Here is a 20533-nt window from a genome sequence, read left to right as displayed (position 1 = left end):
AAAGCTATTTCTTCTTACGTTGTGAAAATCCCAGTTACTGGACTTATAGGCCTCCAAACAGAAACCCTAACTGCAAAACACATTGGACTTCCAATAGCATGCAATGCTGCCTGTACGGACAAGTGGCAAATAACAAATTGCATGGGACTGAGTCCCTAGTGTCGATTCATTACAATGAGACTTGAATATTATGTGGCCCATGGTCCAGGGCCTTGCCCCTGATGAGCTCTAAACTCTTGGGTCTTGCCCAACTTGCACAAAAGGCAAGTGCTCCACTAGGGGAGACTAGCAAACCACCAATAGTTCTAGCCCTTGATTTTGGAATACCTAGGACACACTATTAAAAAAGCGTATATTTTATAGCCTCAGAAGTAGGCAATCCTAGCTATGATCATATTCTCAGACAGAGCTAAGAAAATGAAGCAGAAGGGTACCCGCGGCTATCACCCTCAGAGAGTAGTCTCAGACCTCTCCAGCCCAGCACATCACAGCCACCATCAAGAGCCTCATGGATATTGCCATTGCTCCCCCATGCATGCCTTACCTGTGTAAGGAGGAATGAGCAGAAGATTGAGAAGCTGAAGAGGATATTGGAGGCCTGAAAACCCATCCTATTTATAGGGGTTTTAATTGTCCTACGAGGCCATCGTAGGAGACACCCATTCTGTGGCAGAGCCTGAATCATCCTGGACCCAGCCCAGCTCAGCCCAGCTTGGCCTCTCCCTCTACAAACCGTTTAGTTTATTTACTTCCCCCACTTGCTCATGAACTTGTTTGTCATTAGATTAGGTGACACGGTTCAAGTCCCAGCCCCATTTAATTAGGGGAGTATGCGTGTGCATGCGTGCTGTGGGGGTCCGAAAAGACAGAGATGTTCATTCTTAAGATGTGTCACTCACCAAGACTAATGGAGGACAATAGTCAAAGAAGATTAGCAATATGTTCATGTTACAAAAATCCGTCAACGCAGGGACTAGAGATTCTGGGTATATGGCCAGGTTATAGTTCTTGGAAGAGATTTGTCCTAGGCTAATGTCTTGCTTGTGTGTATTGTATGTGTATTTTAATCTATTGACCTATTTTGAATTAAAATTTTTTTTAACAGCTCTGCAGGCTAGTGGGGGCAGTAGACACATGACTGATTGGGGAGAGGAGTGCTGTGATGATGGTGTTGCTATCATTACTTGAACCTTTTAAGGTTTTATGAAAAAGTTAGAGTTTAGCACCTGGCCAGCATGGCTCAGTGGTTGAGCGTCAACCTATGAACCAGGAGGTCCCAATCAGGGCACATGCTTGGGTTGTGGGCCCCAGTGTGGGGCATGCCAGAGGCAGCCGATTAATACTTCTCTCTCATCATTGGTATTTCTATCTCTCTCCCCCTTTCCCATGCTCTCTGAAATCAATAATGCATATTTTTTAAAAAGTTAGAGTTTAGGAACAACATGGGAGCTTATGCTATTTGTGAGTAGAGATGCGGTCAGAGACCTGGGCCTCTAGTCATTCTCCACCTCTGCACCTGTGACATGCACCAGTGTCTTAAGCATAGGAGAGTCAAAGTAAGTCTTGGTGGAGTAAGTGAATTATTGGTTAGGAAAGCGTTTGGGAATTTTGTGTAAAATGCAAAAAATTCTAGATTTGCTGTACTTTCTATTTTTGTTTCTGGTTATACTTTTTTCTATGTAGCTATCCATCAACCAGTTAGTAGTGCTTGGGATTCTGCAAGGGAATCACAAAAGTGCAGGGAGATTTTAATCCAGTTGGAGTAAAGAAGCTTTATGTAGAAGAAAGATTTTGAATGACAGGGACAGAACACGAGGAGTGTTGAGTGTTGGAAAACCTGGGTATGTATGGAGTGTTCATACATACCCAGGGGCTGGGCCCAGACTTCCCTTAGAAGGTGGGATTTGTGTTGATCCCTGAAGGATTCAGGTGGCAGAAAGGAAAGAAGAGAAATTCTGGTGGGGAGAAGGGAAAGACCAAAGAGACAAAGGTGAGAATTTACAGGGTGTGTTTGGATTAGAGTGAGTTGGTAAGTCTGGCTGGAGCAGAGGGTGTACAGGAGAATAGAAATAGAAAATTTTTCAGCTGAAAAAGAAATCTAGTCTTAGCCTCCTAATTTTACAGATGAGGAAACTAAAGCCCAGCTAGATTGAGTGATTGCCAGGCGTCCAACAGGGTTATGACTAAAGTCGGGCCTAGAACCCTTGTCCCTTTACCCGATCCCACCATGCTTTCTTATAAATTCTCAGAGGCAGACTTGCAGTCTGCTTTAGGGTTTATTTTAATGAGAAATGTGAAACAGGGAACATTTTGGTCAGGAAAGTGACACGATAAAAGCATTGTTTGGGGGAAGATTTTGATCTGATTGCAGTAAGGTGACCAGCTGTCTCAGTTGGGACTGAGGAGCTACCCGGAGGTGAGACCTTCAGAGCGAAAACTGGGAGGATTCTGGGAAACTCGGGACAAATTGATCACCCCAGACTGTGGAGTATAAGATGAATTGGAAAGAGCCCTGTCTGAGCAGGGAGGCCTGTTAGGAGTCTCTTGTACGGCCACGTGGGGAGTGTGGATGCAGCAGTTCATAACTATAGGAAGGTGCTGGGTGATAGAGGAGAAGGAAGGATGGGGTTGGGGACAGATTCGATGAGGGGCAGGGAAGGGGAGAAGTCAGGTGAGACTCCAAGGCTTTAAGCCTAGGAAACTAGGAGAGCTGCGGTGTACTGAAGAAATGCGACTCCTGAGGGCTCTATGGGGTCTGAGGTTCAGAACCCCCCCACCCCCCCCACCCCACTGGCACTCCACAGGGTGTTGCCTTTGGGATCTTGTCACCTTCCTGCCAGTTTGCACCCAGTGCTGTTTGGGGTCTCCCAGCACTGGGCAGGCCTTGCTAAGATGTGTTTATACCTCCTGAGAGCTGGTCATGCTGAGATTCTATTTCTGCTTTTGTATTTCGACCTATGAGACCTGTTTAGTTATGCCTCTTTTTGTCTATTAGAACCAAAAACCAAGAGAAGGGTTGGTGACTCCAGGGACCAATAAGGGGAGTGGAGGTGGGTGGGTAGGGGGTAGAGAGCAGCGAAGCGGGGGGCTCCTTTCTGTGGACGTCTCTCAGGCTCCCTAGCAGCTGTTTCGTCAGGTTCGTCGGGCAGGCAGTTCTCTGCCTGATGCTGCAGTGGAGAGGAGGATCATGTTCTTAGGAGGAGGGTCTGTTACATATGCCTTCATCAAACACTCAGGAAGTTCCTATAGGACAAGCAGAGAACTGTGTGTATTGCTCAGTTAATCAGTGGAGAGTTGTGCGTTTTGAGCACCATTCTGTAGGCACTGAGATAAAGGCACAGTCCTTGTGCTTAGGGACTTTCATTCTCCTGGGAGGTAGGCTACACAGGATCCTTTTCTATAGTTCAAACCCTGCTCTCAATGCTAGGATATTGAGAGGGACTGATTAGAGGGAAGAAGGGAAGGATCCAGGAGCTAAAAATAATACATATTTAAAGAAATTATGAAACATACTGGGTAATTTTGGGTCAATTGCTTAGCCTCTTGGCCTTGAGTTTCTTCATCTATAAAAGGAGAGGGTTGGACTGAACTCTAAGCTTTTTTTTAAAAAAGAAAATATATTTTTTTTAATTTTTATTTCAGAGAGGAAGGGAGAGGGAGAGAGAGATAGAAACATCAATGATGAGAGAGAATCATTGATCGGCTGCCTCCTGCATGCCCCACACTGGGGATTGAGGCTGCATGTACCCTGACCAGGAATTTAACTGTGACCTCTGGTTCATAGGTTGACGCTCAACCGCTGAGCCATGCTGGCTGGGCGAAGCTTTTTTATTTTTATTTTGGCATTAACATGCTAAGATTCTGGAATTCCGATCTTACGTCAGCAGGAGCTTTTGAAGATGTATTATAACTGCTCTATTCATGAATTTGATAAAGGCCTCATAACTTTGTGCTCCTCAGTCTTCCTCTGTGGGGAACAGGAGGACAATAATGGGTGTCCTGTTATGTAGCATTTTGAAGGCCTGGGCTGTGTTTTGCGGCTTTTTATTTGCATTCATGTTAGAATGCAGCTTTGTGGTCACAAAGGCTAGATGTTTTTAAGCTACAATTTATTGATCTTACTATGTAGGGCAGGCTGTGTGTTAAGCATTTTACATACTATGTTATCTTGTTTGATTCCCACAACAACTTCGGGAGGCAGGCAATATTATCATCAGTTTTCTAACAAGGAAATGGAGATCTAGAGAAAGATAAGTAGCTTGCTCAAGGTCATGCTACTTGGCACAGCTGAGCTGGGGTTTGAATCCACAACTTCCTGATTCCAAAGCCCTTGTTTGCAACCCTTCTGTTACACCATCCCCTTTGGAACAGGACTAGTGATCGCCCACTTCCCAGTGAGAGAAATAGCTTTTCACAAAGGCTGACATGAGTAAGAACGAAATAATTTCGTAATGACAGTCAGTGAAGGAATCCAGCCTTGAAATAAGAACCTCCCAGTGCATAAGCTGTCAAATATTTATTATTTTCCTGTGCTTCTCCAGCATCTAAATGGTTCCAATACTGAAGGTGCTTATAATCTATTTGGGGAGACCAGACAGATGCTTGTATTTATACTATAGGCCCAGTACATGGATTCGTGTACCGGTGGGGTCCCTCAGCCTGACCTGTGGGGATCAGGCCGAAACCAGCAGTCCGACATCCCCCAAGGGGTCCTGGAGTGGGAGAGGGCACTCTGCCAAGTTGCTGCTGCTCAGCAGCTCCTGCGTCGAGCGTCTGCCCCCTGGTGGTCAGTGCGCGTCATAGATACCGGCTGGTTGGCTGGTCGCTTAGGCTTTTATATATATAAATATGAAAAACAAGAAAAGCAACCTACGTAGAAAATGTACCCTTCTGTTTTTACAATGGATAGAATGTGATTGAAGGTATCCTCTTATTGCCCATTTCTTTGTTTCTTGACTCTTGCAAGCCTTTGCTGTCCACTTTCCATGGGTGCAGATGTGCCCAGTGGGTATGACAGGTACTATTTTACCTAATGGAATTTTCAGGGAGTCACCCTGTCAAATTTTGATTAAGGATAATGATCATGGAATTCTTAGATTTCCTTTTCCTTCCGTGGAGATGTTGGGTGGCTATTTGGTGAGAGGAAACCCATAGGAACCAGAGGATGGCTGAGTGTTTGTAGTATATGGGAGGCCCCGTGTAACCCGGACAGGCTCTCCACTCCTGCTTAGCCCTCTGGCATGAAGCAGGTAGATAAACTACAGATGGAGCAAATGACCACCTTGCCCTGGAGAGGAGTGGGCCTAATTAATAGACATAAAACTCTTTGAGATTTGTTGATATTGGAAGGTCATTTATTATCATCTACAAAATAAGTTCTCATTTTAAAATCTGTCCTTGCAGATAAATTATGCTCCTGTTAATTACAGGCCATTTTTCTTTAATGATATCTGTGAGAGTCAGTGGTTTTTGAAGGTAACACTGGCCTCAGCGATATTTTAACCTTGTCAGAAAATGTGTCTCAGTCCAAGAAAGGAGGTCTAGGGTTCCTGGGGTCTAGCACACAGGTTTTCATCAGGAGCTGGGCTCCTCGTTGCCAGCTTGTAGCTCAGCCATTTCTTCTATTTCTTTTGTTTCTGGCTGTAAGACCCCATCATCCCTCCGCTCCCAATGTCTCAGGCCATAGTCTCCCCTCCCTCCTTCAATGAAATGAACCAGAAATTGTCAAAAGTCATTGCTGAGCACAGACCGTGGGATTTTAGGTAATTCCTAGAACCTGGTTAATATTGCTCCAGACCAAAACAGATGTCTTCAAAGTTGGCCACATGTAGCAGAATTTGGATCAGTCAGGCCAGGTTTCTGAGGTTTCTTTTTGTTAAAGAGCTTTATTGAAATGTAATTGACATACCTTACAATCTACCCATTTAAAGTGTACAATTCAATGTTATTTTTACTATTGCACAACCATCACTGAAATCTAGTTTAAGAACACTCCCCTTAGCCCCCAGGAAACCCTCTTCCATCCCATAGCAATCATTAATCTACTTTCTGTCCTGACAGATTTGCCTGTTCTGGAAATTTCATATAAACGGGTCATACATATGTGGCCTTTATTGTCTGGCTTTTTTAGCATAGTGTGTTTCCAAGGTTCATCCATGTTACAACATGTATCGGCACTTCATTTCTTTTTAAGACTAAATGATATTCCATTGTTTATTCACTCAGCCACTGATAGGCACTTACTTGCCACCTGTTGACTACAGTGACTAATGCTACTCTGAACATTTGTGTAAAAGTTTTTGTGTGGACATGTTTTTAGTTCTCGTGGACATGCACACAGGAGTGGAGTTGCTGGGTCACATGATTACTCTGTTTAAGTTTTTGAGGACCTGCCACACACACAGTTGCGTTGTTTTTAAGAAACTTTCTGGAGAGGGATGGTTGGTTTAAAGGCCTTGGCTTGAAGATGCCAACAGGCTGAACCTCGGCAGAGACAAGGCATGTCAGTTACTGCTGTGGTTCTGCGTCTTCCTGGTCTTGCACAACCTTGCAACCCAGAGGCCATCAAAGATCCCACAATAGTAGGCACCTGTGAAGGTTTGTTGACCAAATGAATGAATGTGTTCTGAGGTAAAGTGGGAGTGGAGGAAATGGGGTGGGGAAGGTAAACAAATATGCTTAGTAATCTGTGAAGTTTCAATAATATTTTACGAGTTATTAGCAATTCATTTGGGGTGCCCATCAGTGTTTGCAGATCCCTGCCCCCTCCCTTCCACTCCCAGAGAAACTCTGTCAGGAAGGGAAGAGGTTACCCTGGGAATCGGGGTCTGTGGATGTCAGTGCTCAGTCACCTATTCCCCTTTCAAAAGCAGTCAGATCTCCTACAGCTTCTGGCCCTTCACCTTGGTGCCCAGAGAGCCCGAGGACGAGAGCTGGAAGCCCTGGGTTCTCACCAGGGCCCACCTCCAACTTTCACTGTGACCTTGGAGAAGACGTTTCTGCTTTGGGACTCAGTTTCCTTCCTTATCTAAAAAAAAAGAAGGGGTTTGAAGCGATGACTGGCTGAATGGGATGGTTTCCCACCTCTGCAAGTCTGAGCTCTCTGGGCACTCTCAGATTCTGTACTAACCCGTTTCTTGTCTCTCTCCCCTCCTCCTTTTTCCCCCTTCACTGCTGCTACAGCCCGGGAGGGAAACCCATAACTGTTTGCTAGGACTGCGTGCAGCTATCAACTTGTCTCTCTGCCTCCAATCTTCCTTTCTAATTTATTTCACACTATATCCCTAGACTAATTTTCTCTTCTCAAGAAGGGTTATCATTTTTCCATGAGAAACAAGCTCAAAGTTCTTAGCAGGCTCTTCAAGGGGCTCCACAGCAAGTAGACCTTAGAGGTTTCCAGTGGCCTTACTTCTCCCCACCGCAATGGACTTCTCAGTGTTCTCTAACTAAACCCTGCACTGCTCTTTCTACTTTTATGCACACTGTTTCTTCCCCCTGGAGCCCTCCTTCCTATTTATATCTATCAAAATCCTACCCATTTTGAACACATTTCAGCACTCACCTTTTCTATAAAAACATTTCCAAGTTTTCCTCACAGAACTCTCCTCTCTCTTCTCTGTCCCCTCCCTAACGCTGCAGCCTTTCACAGGCTCTGTAATGTTCTCGTTGGTGTTCTGTAGATGGCTGCGTACACGTTTGTCTCAGTAGATTTTGAGTTCAATGAGGAAAAAGACAGTCCCTTAATTCATCTGTCTCCTACAAGCTCTGCTCTGCCATTTACAGGACGGTGTCTTTTAAATGGGGTGGCTTTCTCTAGCTCCTGTGCCCCTGGTATAATGGGAGTTTAAGCTTGTATTTCGTGTAGTCTTTTAGTACTTTCGGCTGTTTCCTATGTAACATTTTTACTTGTGAATCAGAGGATGAATTCTCTGAGGATGAGACCTTGACTTCCCTTCTGATCCCCATGTGTGTCCTGCCACAGTGCTAGGCTCCCGTGGACGGCTGAACCGGATGGCTTGCCACCTCTGCAATGTACTGCATCCGGGCTCCATGGGCAGTTCTGATTTGGGATTTAGAGCTTGTTTGTGGCTTGCCTCTTGGGAATTAAGGGACTACCTTGTGAAGATTATCTCCTTACAGAGTATGGGGCAGAGAGATGGGTCTGGAAGCTGGAGCAGTAGTGGGCTATGATAACTGCAGGAGGCCTGGGGAGTGGCTGCCGGTAGCTTGAAGAGTTTATATGGGAAAGAACAGAGGCACTGCTTTAGTTTCCCAGAAAGATCCGGACACTCTGGTTCCCAGGCCCAGTGGAGACGCTGGGATCTGAGGCACAGCCCAGGAGCCATAGCTCTCACCATCACAGACAAGAGTGTGTCTGTGACACCAGCCAGCATGTGCACAGGGAGTTCTGGAGCAGGCAAGCCGAAAGCAGTGTTGGGGAGCAGTCAGGCCTCTGGAGGTCATCATGCCCTGCCTCTGTCCCGGGGTGGGGGGCAGGTGGAGAAAGGGGGGAGTCAGTGCCCAGGCCTTCCTCTGCTCATCTCAATCCTAAAACTCCCCAGAGGAGCAGATTACCCACTGTTCCCAAGAAGCTCACATCTGTGTCTCATTGCCTCAGCTGTCAAGCATAGCGGATGCTGGATCCAGGGTCCTGAGAGAGCAGGGAGAGAACAACAGGGAACTGTGGGAACTATTGCAAAGGTGTCAGTGAGCGGAGGAATCCTGTGGAAGCCTTTGCCAGCAGAGCACAGCACTATGAGAGGTCACTAGGGGGTAGTCTAGGGCCCTTGGTGGAGATTATCTGGGAGTGGGGAGAAGTGCTGTCCCCAATCCTCTGTGATTTTTTTGTCTGGTCCCCAAAAGAGGGCAGCTGACTCTTGAATAATACACCTGCTTGTCATGTCCACCTAACAAATTCTGAGCATAGTCAGGAAATAGGAAAGAAAGATTGAGGAGCTGGAGACCAAGCCAGAGTTTTCTTCATGGATCGGCTGGTTCATTCATTCATTCATTCATTCATCCTCTTGACAAATGTTAAGTGAGGAAGATAGACCATTAACAATGAAAAGGATTCTAAGAGAGGTTATGGCCAGGGTTGGGGGAAGAGCACACTTTCATCGTCATTAATTCTCCCCCTACAGTGGGACCAGCCCGGACAAGCACTCTCACCACCCCTTGGCTCCTGCCCCCAACGCCTGTGCCCCAGCAGGTTCACACCCTTCTGTGTGCCCAGCTGTGACTTGGCCCAATTACCACATCAATTTTCCATGGGAGGTCTGCCTACTCATCCTTTTTTTTTAATCTCCAAACTCTTTGTTGTGGTCACAAATGCTCCACGCGGGCCCAGTCACCTGCAGGAAAGAAATCATTAGATTCTGACAGCATCCAGAAACAGCAGCGCCTTCCTGTCCCGGGAGAGGAGCGAGGGTCAGCGCAGTTCAGGCATGAGAGGAGGAAAAGTGGCAGGAAAGGGAGGGGCCCAGGCAGGATTCTTCTGTGACATGTTGCCCGGGCTGGTCAAAGTCAGTAGGAGCCTGGCTGCCTCTCTGAGCCTCTCACCTTTGTTATTCTGTGCAGCCCGCTCCTGTGGGTGTGCAGAGGAGGGGCCGGGAGTCCCCTCAGCAGGGTGCTCAGGAGCCTGACGCTGCGTGAGGAGGTGGGCTGGTGAAGGTGCGTCAGGGAGCCTCCCGCCACCTGGAAGGAAGGGCGGAGGCCACTGCACGTGAAGCCCCTCAGGTCCCATAGAGCAGGGAGCTTCAAATACCCAGAGTCTTCCTGCCTGGGAAAAGGGGAAAATGAAGGCTGAAGAGAGAGGATAAAGTTTTTTACAAGGTCACACAGGGTCCTACAAGATGGTAACAGTAAAGCTACGGTTAGAATCCAAATGTTCTCCTACAGCTGCATGACAACCCATCTTTCTTGTCTTGACACTCCATGCTGTGATCCTTTTTCTCAAGCCACACTGAATGATCCAACGCCAGGCAGGGAGAAGCAGGGCCCCAGGTCAGGCAGGTCTGCTCAGGGGGAGAGTTCTCGCCCAGCGCCTGGCACGGGGGAGGGTGCAGTCAGCCACGCTCTCCTTCACCTCTGAGGTGGCTTGGCCATTCTCGCCTTTCTGGAAACTCACAGGGCATCAGAGGTCCTGATCTCCCTGGGTGTACTTGGGCCTCCATTTATAGACTGTGTCAAAAGTTCAAGTACTTTATGGGCACAGACTAGTTGCTATCATGCTTTAATAGACTAGCCACCCACAGTGGTGAGGTGCTGCCCTGAGAAGCAGCGGAGGAATTGTGTAGGGCTAATAAGATCTGTGCCATTAATTTGTGTCTTGAGGGTGTGGGATGTGGAAAGTAGGCTGTTTTAAGCTGTGCTGTCACCTTTGTCTAAGACGGAGTTTGTTCTTCAGTTCCAGCCCTCCACCCTCGCCTTCTGTTCACTCCTGTGTGTTTGTTGGATGTCTCTCCAAATTTCCAGTCCTCCCCCCATCTCACATTTCTTGTTGTCTTAGGCATCATGACGGATTCTTCCTTGGCGTTTCCATTCCAGCTAAATGAAGGTAATAGCCGCTGCCACCTCATGCTCACAAAAATGCAGGCCCATGTTACCGGGGATTAATGGCATTTTAGGATTAAGGACAGGATGGTAGTTTAAAAGCTTTTAGCTCTTCCTTAATTAGGAGATTTACCTGACACAATGCATTGCTAAGCCTCAAGATTTCCCTGTGGCAATGCTTCTGTTTCTCTGTGGTCCCCCCAGTGGCTGCCATTTGGGAAATCTGGGGACGGCTGCTTTGGGTGTCAAGTTCCTGTCCCCCCCTCCCCCCGAAAGGGCCGGTGACAACAGAGTTCAGGTATATGGCACCTGATGCCCTTACAAGGGATGTGGCTGATGGTCACCCACAGCCATGGCGGGACACGGTGTGGACACCTCAATAGCTCCCTTGTCCTCTGTGTCACAGACCTCACTGATCGGGTGGGCACAGGGCCTTGCGGCCGGACCTTGCTCTGCCTGGGTCTTCATAATCTGATCTAGCTCCCACTTCTGCCTCCATCTCCCCTTCAGAACGCCCCTGCTCTAGTTAAAGTGGCGTCTGTGCGGAGCCCAGGGCCCATCTCCACACCTTCATTCAGGTGGTGAGTCTTCCCGGAAATGTGTTTTCTTCTTCTCTCACTCCCTTTAAATCGACCCCCTCACCTCCCATGAAATGGTCCATGAGCCCTGCTTTGGCCTCTCCCTGAACTGAGCTGCAGGGCACATCTTATCTTGCAGAGCACTTTGGTTCAGAGCAGCATCTACCACCCCACAGAATCTTCGAGCCACAAATGCCCAACCCAGCGGTTTTCAAACTGTGTTCCTCGGAACCTGTCAGGGGCTGAGGGGAGGGGCCTGGTGGGAAGGCCTCTGTCGCTCATGCTCATTCAAATAACTGCTTTTATCTTTAAAGCATCCTAAGCTTTTCTTTGAGGAAGAGATTCCACTGTCAAACAGTTTGAAAACGACAGCATCCGATTTGCTTTGTTTATGATGTGGAAGTGGAGGTCCAGTGTCCACAGGGACACACAGCTGGGCAGGGCCGGGATCAGGGCTGGGCTGGGCCCTGAGACCCGCGCTTCCTGTGGCCAGAAAGTATCCCTGGGCTTGGGACATGCTCCATTGTATTATCTAATATATATTATATCTCTTTGAAATAATAAAATATCTCATTCCTCCATGTTCCCTGGCACAATGCCCTGCTCATTGATGCCCAATAAATATTGGCCGCTGTCAGTGGTGGTGGTAACAATGACATACATGTCTAGAGAGGCCCTGTGATGCCCCTCGCTGGCTTCCCTGGCTCTGGCCCCTTCAGGGCTATGCCTATGGCAGTGGTTGGGCCTTAAGTCCAGGCAAGGCCATCATTTGGGGGGATAATCTCAGAGGGATCCTAATTGCTCTGCAAACTGTGCTCTTCTATAAGGTTAATATGAACCAATTCTGCTCTTTTCCCTCATCCTTTCAGCATTACCCTTAAAGCTGACTCCCAGGCAATCTGAAGGCCCCCACGTGCTCCCTGACAAACCCAGCTTCCAAGCTGTGTCCTTGTCCCTGACTATGCTCAGCCCTCTCCTCTTCTCTATATATGCTCTTTCAGCAGCCACCTCCTCCCGGAAGCCTGCTCTAATTCCTCAGGCTCCCAATACTTTTTCCTTCTCTAATAATAATCCTTTTAGTTATTATTATTGTTTTTCAGCTTTATTGAGGTAAATAAAGTAAATACAATTGAGATATTTAAAGGATACCTTGTGATGACTTGATATATATATATATATTAGTACATCGTGAAAGGATTCTTCCCATCTAGCTAATTAACACATCCATCACATTACATATTTTTTTAATGAGAATTTTAAAGTTTTATTCTCTCAGGAAATTTCGATTGTTAATAAAAAATCGTGGAAATGTGTTTTCTCTTTTGTTATATATAAGTACCTATGTAATATCCTTAGGCCACAAGTGCCTAAAATATGTATTATCTAGCCCTTTACAGAAAAAGTTTCCTCACCCTGGATTTAATCTATACTGAAAATGTTCAGGGACAACACAAACAGACAATGACCAAAGGATTGAATTTCCTTTACACATGTAGTTTATTTCTTTTCATATTCATTTTTTACAATCTTTTTTCTTTATTATTTTTATTTATTTTAGAAAATACATTTTTAAGGTTTCCTTTTTCCTATTTATTTATTTATATTGCAAACTTAATTTCAATATGAAATTCAAACCAAACCTTAAACCAAAACATAACCATTGTACAAATGCTACTCTTGACACTCACGTAAGTATTCTTTCAATTCATAACCTCAACCCAAACCAAAATATAAAATTAAGTATAACATCAATTTTTATGTTTCCACAAATGATAACACAATGCAAATTTTAACACATAAAGTAATTTTATGTCTGCCCTAGGCTTAACCTAGCAGTATCTCTAACTTTGACATCCATCTATAAACTATAATAGAGTCAACATTAAAAAAAATTAGATGTGGGATTAACTAAATTTTAGAGAATAGGTTTGTGTTGAAGTTACAATTCAGGTTAGTTCTAGAAAATGCATTTTTGAATCTCACTTAGTTAAATCCTTAGTCCTGCAGTTTAGTGATTTCTTTTTTTATCGTCATATCTTCACTGAAGAGGGAGGCCATCGGGCCATTGTGGAAATCAGTTTTAATTTGCTCTGAGTCAGTACTATGCAACAGAATAGTGAAGCCCTTTATTTGCAATAAAGAAACCCAAGGTTTTAACTGCCTGAATTGGGTTAGTTACTCCCCTTTCTGTTCCATCTTCCATATTTGTTCACTCTGGAGCCAAGGAGGTGAAGTGTGAATGTTTGCAGACACCTGGTGGCCGATTAGAAGAATTAAAATCAGTGTAATCTGAGAGCAGAGCCCTGTGTACCTTCCTCAGGTGTGTCTGGGGTCCCCCAAAGCACTTTCTGGGTTTGGAAGTTGAGTTAGTCAGTCTGCTATCAGTCCAAGGGGTTCATCCTGGGAAGACGGTCCTGTTTTCTAAGGCAGGTTTGTCTAGAAATGTATCCTTGTGGCTGGTTTAATTTTACTATTCCCACAACCTTGACAATCATTTTTTTCTTGATTCCATAGATTTTCTTCTAGAGGTAAAGTGCTGTGGACCTAGGGCTACCACAGCATCTTATGGTGCTTACAAATGCCTTTCACATTCCTACTATCATCCCTATTTTATAAATGAAAACACTGAGGCACAGAAAGGTTCAATAACTTACCTGAGGTCACATAACTAGTCAGGGAAATAGGCTTTGAATCCAGACAATCTAATTCCATAATCTCTACTTTTAACTTTCAATAAACAACTGTTGATTGGTCAATGACATGTTTGTTACTTGAGGGACCCTGAAAAAAGATCTTACTCCAAAATGTATTTTCCACTGAAGGGAGTGTAGTTGTATACTATTACCATTAAGCATTGCCCTTCCTCAGAGTTCCTTATAGTGCTTTAAAAGGTGTAGTATCCTATGAAGAGTTACATTAACCCGTCAGTGTGAATTTATTTATTAATGTTTTTATTGTCATATTGAATGAAAGTGCTAGAGGGGCTAGAGGAATTGTTGGGTTCTTCAAAGAAATTACATAAACAGCTATTTTCCTTCTCTTTTTCTAAACAGGGTTGAGAAATTAAAGAGAAAGAAAAGATGGTAGCCACAATGCCACCTTTTTACTGATAGTGGTTAAATGACCGACAGTGGCTCTAGGTCTGTTAGCCAAGGCTTGCTCATACTAGACCCAAGAATTAGGCAGAGGAACCAACCCAATGGCAGCCTTGGGCTGGGCATGCCCCCCCCCCCCCCCCCCGCCCCCAGGTGTTGGTCCTCATTTTGGTGTGGAGGGTCTCTTCAGTCTCCAAGCTGAGTCAATTATTCTTACAAACTTTGCTAATCAGTTAAGTCCTACCATCTCAAGGACAAAGAGAGGAAGAGGCCAGGAGTGGGGGAAAAGCATTACCATCCAGCAGAGGCCTTAACCATCAACTACTTGAGCCCCTCATGGTACAGACACAACAGAATTTCAGGAAGGAGAAAGGACTTGGATAAGTGAGTGTTGCAAGTTCATGGGGGAGGTGGACCAGGACACTAGGTATCACTCCATCTGCATTGCACATTGTCTTCCTCCAGGAAGAGTGAGCAGTGGGAGCTCTCCAGGACCTGGTGGGAAGGGGCGGGGGGCGGGGGGCGGGGGAAGAGAAGCAGTAAAGCCAGGGTAAGGGTGTCCAGTGACTAGGCATAGGGTGACCCCTCTGCAGGCCAGAGCCAAGGGTGCGCTTGGCTTGAGGGGACCCCCAAGCATCAGAGCATCAGGTATTGGAGTCAAGCCCTCTCTCCCCTCTGTCCTCCTCACAGCCCCACACAGTGCCAGAGCTGGGAGGACTTGAGATGACCACTTGAGTAGTCAGGGCTCTCCAAAGAAAAAGAACCAATAGGATGTTTGTATATGTATGTTATAATACATATATTATACTGGATTGGCTCCCATGATTATGGAGGCTGGCAAGTCCTAAGTCCTGCAGTGTGGACCAGCAGGCTGGAGACCCAGGAGAGCCAACGGTGCAGAGAAGGCCCCAAAGGCAGTCTGCTCGAGAATTTCCTCTTGCTCAAGGCAGTGGGTCCTTTTGTTCTCCTCAGACCTTCAGCTGATTGCATGTGACCCATTCACATTATGGGGGATACTCTGCCTCACTCAGTTCCCTAATTTAAATGTTAATCACACCCCAAAACGCCTTGCAAGTTGACACATACAATGAGCCATCACACCCACCTTTCCTCTTCATTGTCCTCGTGAGGCTGAAGTTTCCCATTATATCAGTCATTTGAATACCACTTTCATGATTTTTCCCAATATCTGTGTATTATGCATTTAGTATTTTCTTTAAACCAGTGTTAACGATTCACTTAAAAATTAGCCTCATACTAAATATTCGAGATAAAGGTATTTATTGTACGAGGTGTAATTTTTTTCCTAACATACATAAGAATAACATTTTAAAAGTATGGTAGCATTTAAAAACCAATTTGCAGGTGCCCGAGCCTCCGACTGGCCAGCAGGGGGCGCAGTTGCCCGCTGACCCCGGAAGCCCTCTGGGGATGGGTGGGCGTTGGGGGCGGAGGGCGGTATTTTTCAGGCCCACCGGGCGCAGGGTGGAGAGGAGAGCCCTGGGCCTCATCCCACCAAGGGGCGCCCTCCACGGCGCTGAGGCCCCGGAGCGCCCGCAATCCAGGCCGTTGGAGGCCCAGACCCGAGACCTGCGGCGCCAAGGCCCCCTCTGTGTCAGGGCCCCGACGGGGAGGTAAGGCCCCGACGACTAGGCGCTTCCATCTTCCCAGAACCGGAGGATGCTCGGAGCAGAGGCCGCCCCGCAGAGGGTGAGAGCCCTGCGGGTGGGAGGCGGTCTGTCTGTCTCCTTCGAAGCCTCGTGCCACGCGGGGCTGCACTTTTGGAAACAGCGAGAGGCTCCGCCTTAGGCCGCCCGCAGGTGAGGGCGGGTGAGCTGATTTCCCAAAAGAGGGGAAGACGCAGGGAGGGGGGAGGGGTGGGGGTGGGGGGGCGGGGTGAGAGGACCGGCCAGCTCAGCAAGAAGGGCTGTTGGTAGCATTAGGGCCCAGAAAGCGCCCTCGCGCAGAGCTCGACTGTGGCCTATGGAGGGAAGTGGATTGGGGGGGCGGGGGGCGGGGGGCGGGGGGCGGGCATCCTCCTTATTCTGCGGTGATCAGAATGGGACCGGGCGGCCTCCGGTGCCCGGAGCCCAGGGCCAAGGGTGCGCCTGGCTTGAGGGGACCCCCAAGCACCACAGGCACAGCATGGCTTGGTTTCTCTTATTACTATTTTAATTTAAATGGTTTCGCTGCTTTACTTAAATGAAAACATTTATTTTAAAAGGAAACTTCTGTCTATAAAAGGGTCATAATGGTACCTGCTCCACGGGATTGATGTGGGGATTAAATGAAATAATACACCAAAGTGCTTAAAAAAGTGCTTGACATGGCAGAGCTCAGTACATATATGCTCTTACTGTTAGGATTTTAGTGAAAAATGAGTTCTGGGGAACACTGGGACATATGGGCCTTCAGAGAAGGTTCTAGGAGCTTTTGGAAATATCCGGTCTAGACTCATTTTTTTTTTTTGTAAATATATCGATTTCAGGGAGAGGGAGAGAGAGATAGAAACATCAATGATGAGAGAATCACTGATCGGCTGCCTCTTGCAGGCCTCACACGAGATGGAGCCCGCAACCCGAGCATGTGCCCTTGACCAGAATCAGACCCAGGACCCTTCAGTCCCCAGGCCGACACTCTGTCCACTGAGCCAAACCGGCTAGGGCTCCTTCCTCCTGTTTTAAGGTAGAGCCTGATTGTCCTCACTGGCCAAAGGGAGATAATCCCTGCAACTCCATTCACCCCTGGAAAATCCTGTGAGTTTAATTGCTTAGTTTGCTACTAAGTACAATGGCCAGCAGGTGGTGAAAGAGCACCGTGGATGTGTTTGCCCTTTTGTGATTGATAATAAACACTGTGGTTCAAGGTTTCCGGGGATATAGGGATGCTGGAGGGTGTGGGCAGGAGACCTTGGCCTCAGGAATAATATTAATGATTTATTATTCTAGTCTTTTTTTTTTTTATACAAGATTTTGGTTTTTATTTGGTTCATATATTCATTCAACAAATATTTATTAGATGCCTACTTTGTTCCATATGTTATTCAGAGACTTGATATATATCAATGAAGTAGAACAAAGATTCTTGCCCTCATAGAGCTTACATTTTTGCAGGCAGCAAGCTGATATAATAAAGAGGTAATATGCAAATTAACCCTCACGCCCTCACAAGACCAGGCTGGCAGGGGGGTTAGTGAGGGATGACCAAATGACTGAACAGTAGGCAGTGTGGGGGCAACCAGGCTAGCAGGGGGGTGCAGTTAGGGGTGACCAGGCCAGCAGATTGGGGGGCAGTTGAGGGCAACCAGGCCTGCAGGGGGGGCAGTTAGGGGTGACCAGGCTGGCAGGGGGGCAGTTAGGGGCAACAAGGCCGGCGGGGTGAGGGATGCAGTTGGGGGCAACCAGGCCAGAAGTGGGGGGGGGTTTGGGGGCAATTAGGCTGGCAGAGGGGGCATGAGGGGCAACCGGGTCAGTGGGGGGGGGCAGTTAGGTGTGACCAGGCCGACAGGGGGGCCAGTAAGGGGTGACCAGGCAGGCAGGCAGGTGAGCAATTAGGAGTCTGCAGTCCAGGATTGTGGGAGGGATGTTGGACATCCCCCAAGGGGTCCCGGATTGGAGAGGGTGCAGGCTGAGCTAAGGGGACCCCTCCCGTGTATGAATTTCATGCACCGGGCCTCTAGTAAAGGTAATAAATTATGTAGCATGTTAGAAGTGTTAAGAAAAATAAAAGTGCAAACTAGAGTGTGTGGGGATGGGATTGTTGGGATGGGCAGGTTACAGTATTAAATGTAGTATCTAGGACAGGCCTCATTGGGGAGGGAAGATTTGAGCAAAGATTAAAAAGAAAAATGAAGTTAGCCAAGCAGAGATTCTGGGGAAGAGTGTTCTAGATACTATGAATAGTTTGGAGCAATTACATTTACCCTTTAATTGATGAGGTAATTGAGACTCAGAGAAGTGAAATGACTTACTAGTACAGTGGGGCCTTGACTTATGACGTTCTGAGACCGAGCTCGTTAAGGAGCTCGTTAACTCAAATTACTCTGTCAACTCAATGCAAAAAATCGGCCGAGAGACAGCTGGTATTTCAAAAAACTCGTTAGTCGGGACACTTGTAAGTCAAGGCCCCACTGTATTTAAGGTCTTACAGGAGGTTGATGGCAAAGTTGGTGTAGCTTCACCTCCTCATTTCTAGCCTCATGTTTATTCACTAGATTATATTATCACTTTGTTTGCCAAGGTGATGGAGCCTTCCAGTAAACCTGCACAATACACAGCTTGCTTAAGTGATGACTCACATTATCCTGGCATATTTTCCCATTGGGCAATACCAGAACTGTTGTGATCTTTCATTTGTACATAATCAATAAAATATTTATTTTGCTAAGTGCTGTGGAGGATAGAAATGAGGCATGCCCCTGCACCTAAGGGACTAATAAGCTATTCATAAACATCTTTTGGACTTCATGTCTTCTCTTTCATCTACTTTTCCAACTTTCCTCCAAACAAGTTCACCAATGGTCTCTACCTACAGCTTAGAATTCAGTCAAGTTCTCAAACTTGGTCACCCATTCTTGGTTTGTAGTTTCCTGAATTTCCCCCTCAATTCCCTTTGCTGCCAGTTGGTACATGGTGCCCCTGGTTATCCATAGGTTACAGTCTCCACTCCCTCTGCCCTGTGTTGACCAATCTCTGAAAGCAGGCTTAGACTTTGCTCTCTACTCCTAGGCTTCAATTAGGTCTCCCACCTGGATCCTTAGTTGCCTTCTAGAACTGTCTCCTTGCCACCTGTATTCATAATTTTGTTGTTGTTGTTGTTTAATTTGTATGAGTTTATTTGAGCCAAGCTGACATATCCCAGGGAGCAAGATTTCAAATGCTCTCCACAGTTGTTGAGATCTGACCTCTTGACTGGAGACTTCCTTCGTGTCCTCCTATTTGGAAATTGTGCGTAGACACCGTGGTTGGTTCCCTCAAGCAGCCTCTCTGAGCCTGAGTCAGTTCTCTCAGCCTCTGAGTCCCCTTTCCTTCCTGCCCACACTTGCTGGGAGGAGATTGTGGTGCTCTGTGTGCAAGTCCTGGGTTATAGCACTTGTGCAACATCAGTGAAGAACAGAGGCTGTATTTTTAGGTAATTAATTGGAGTTTGGTAAGCTTGTAATGGGTAAGAATGTGGCAGAGAATGGAAGGTGGAACTGGAGCCTTATCTTGAAGGACAGCTGGAATTAATGGGTGTAGGGGAGAGAACAGGGTGGGGGTGACCTTGAAGTGTTGTGGCACAATGAAAGATTAGCCTAAATGGAATGGAGCAGAGAAGGTGTGTTTGGGAGTGGTGCTGGGAAGAGGACTGATAGGAAGGGTGAGCTGGAGCAGGGCCTGGAGCACCAGGTCAAGACGTTTGCATTTCAGCATCATAAACTATTCTTAAGTATGAAGTTCCCTGGAAGGTGGCAGAAAGGCATAATGATAGGACCTACATATCTGTCTGTCTATCTTTGAGCGTCTCACGTTTACTACGTTCCTGAATGCCCCATATCAAAGAGGGTTCCCTTGGATGTTTTGAAAGGGCATCCTGTTTCTTACCTACTTTTTGCTTGTTTATTCTCAGTCTTCTCTAGTGTACCTTAGATGAATGCTGCCAGAGGGCCAGGATTCTGCCTGATTCCTTGTTGAATCCCCAGAATCCAGCACAGTATCAGCTACTCAACACTCTAAAAATATTTGTTGACTGAATGAATACCTTAAATAAAATATCTGTTTCTCCAAACCTTCTTTGCCTTTTGAATGCTTGAGTGCTAATGTCATCTATCTCGCCTGCAAAGTTGGAAATTTGGAGTCAACCTTGAGGAAGACTGGGCAGAAGACCTGGCTACTTCTACATTTCACATGGGGGCTATACTCTTACGGAGATCTTGTTTTATGCTCCATTACAACAAGATAACATAACGTACGTTATTGCATTTTACTAGTAGATGTGAAGGCTGAAAGCAACAGACGTGAAGAATGAAGGAAAAGGAGAACTTATTAGGGGGGCCACTGGCAAATTGTAAACTACATATTTCTAAATGTAACCATCATATTAGCTGTTTTGATCTCTTCCAAGGGCAAAATCACATAGTGGTTAAGGGTATGGGCTCAGATCCTGGTTCTGCCACTTCCTAGCTGTGTGTCTTTGGGAAAGGTGCTTTACCTCTCTGTGGCGCAGTTTTCTCCTCTATAAAACATGGGTAGGAATAATACCTCACAGAGTTACTTTGATTACGTTCTTAGAGCAGTACTAGCACATACAATGCTTAGCAGGTGTTTGCCA

The 20533-nt window shown here is 46.5% G+C and overlaps 1 protein-coding gene across 1 annotated transcript in view; it reads right to left on the bottom strand.

Moving 5' to 3' along the window:
• Positions 1-1890: 1890 nt before the first annotated feature.
• Positions 1891-20533, bottom strand: part of HRNR (hornerin) — a 32335-nt gene continuing 13692 nt past the window's right edge. The window contains exon 6 of the mRNA XM_070397092.1: positions 1891-1955. Coding sequence (XP_070253193.1) covers positions 1891-1955 — 65 coding nt within the window. The remainder of the gene's footprint in view (positions 1956-20533) is intronic.

This window comes from Myotis yumanensis, unplaced genomic scaffold, assembly GCF_028538775.1.
Source record: "Myotis yumanensis isolate MYYU_CA2020_CCGP unplaced genomic scaffold, mMyoYum1.0.hap1 SCAF_17, whole genome shotgun sequence".
Classification (NCBI taxonomy): Eukaryota; Metazoa; Chordata; class Mammalia; order Chiroptera; family Vespertilionidae; genus Myotis; species Myotis yumanensis.
The sequence above is the reverse complement of the archived record's forward strand: the minus strand, read 5'-3'. Positions and strand labels throughout refer to the sequence as shown.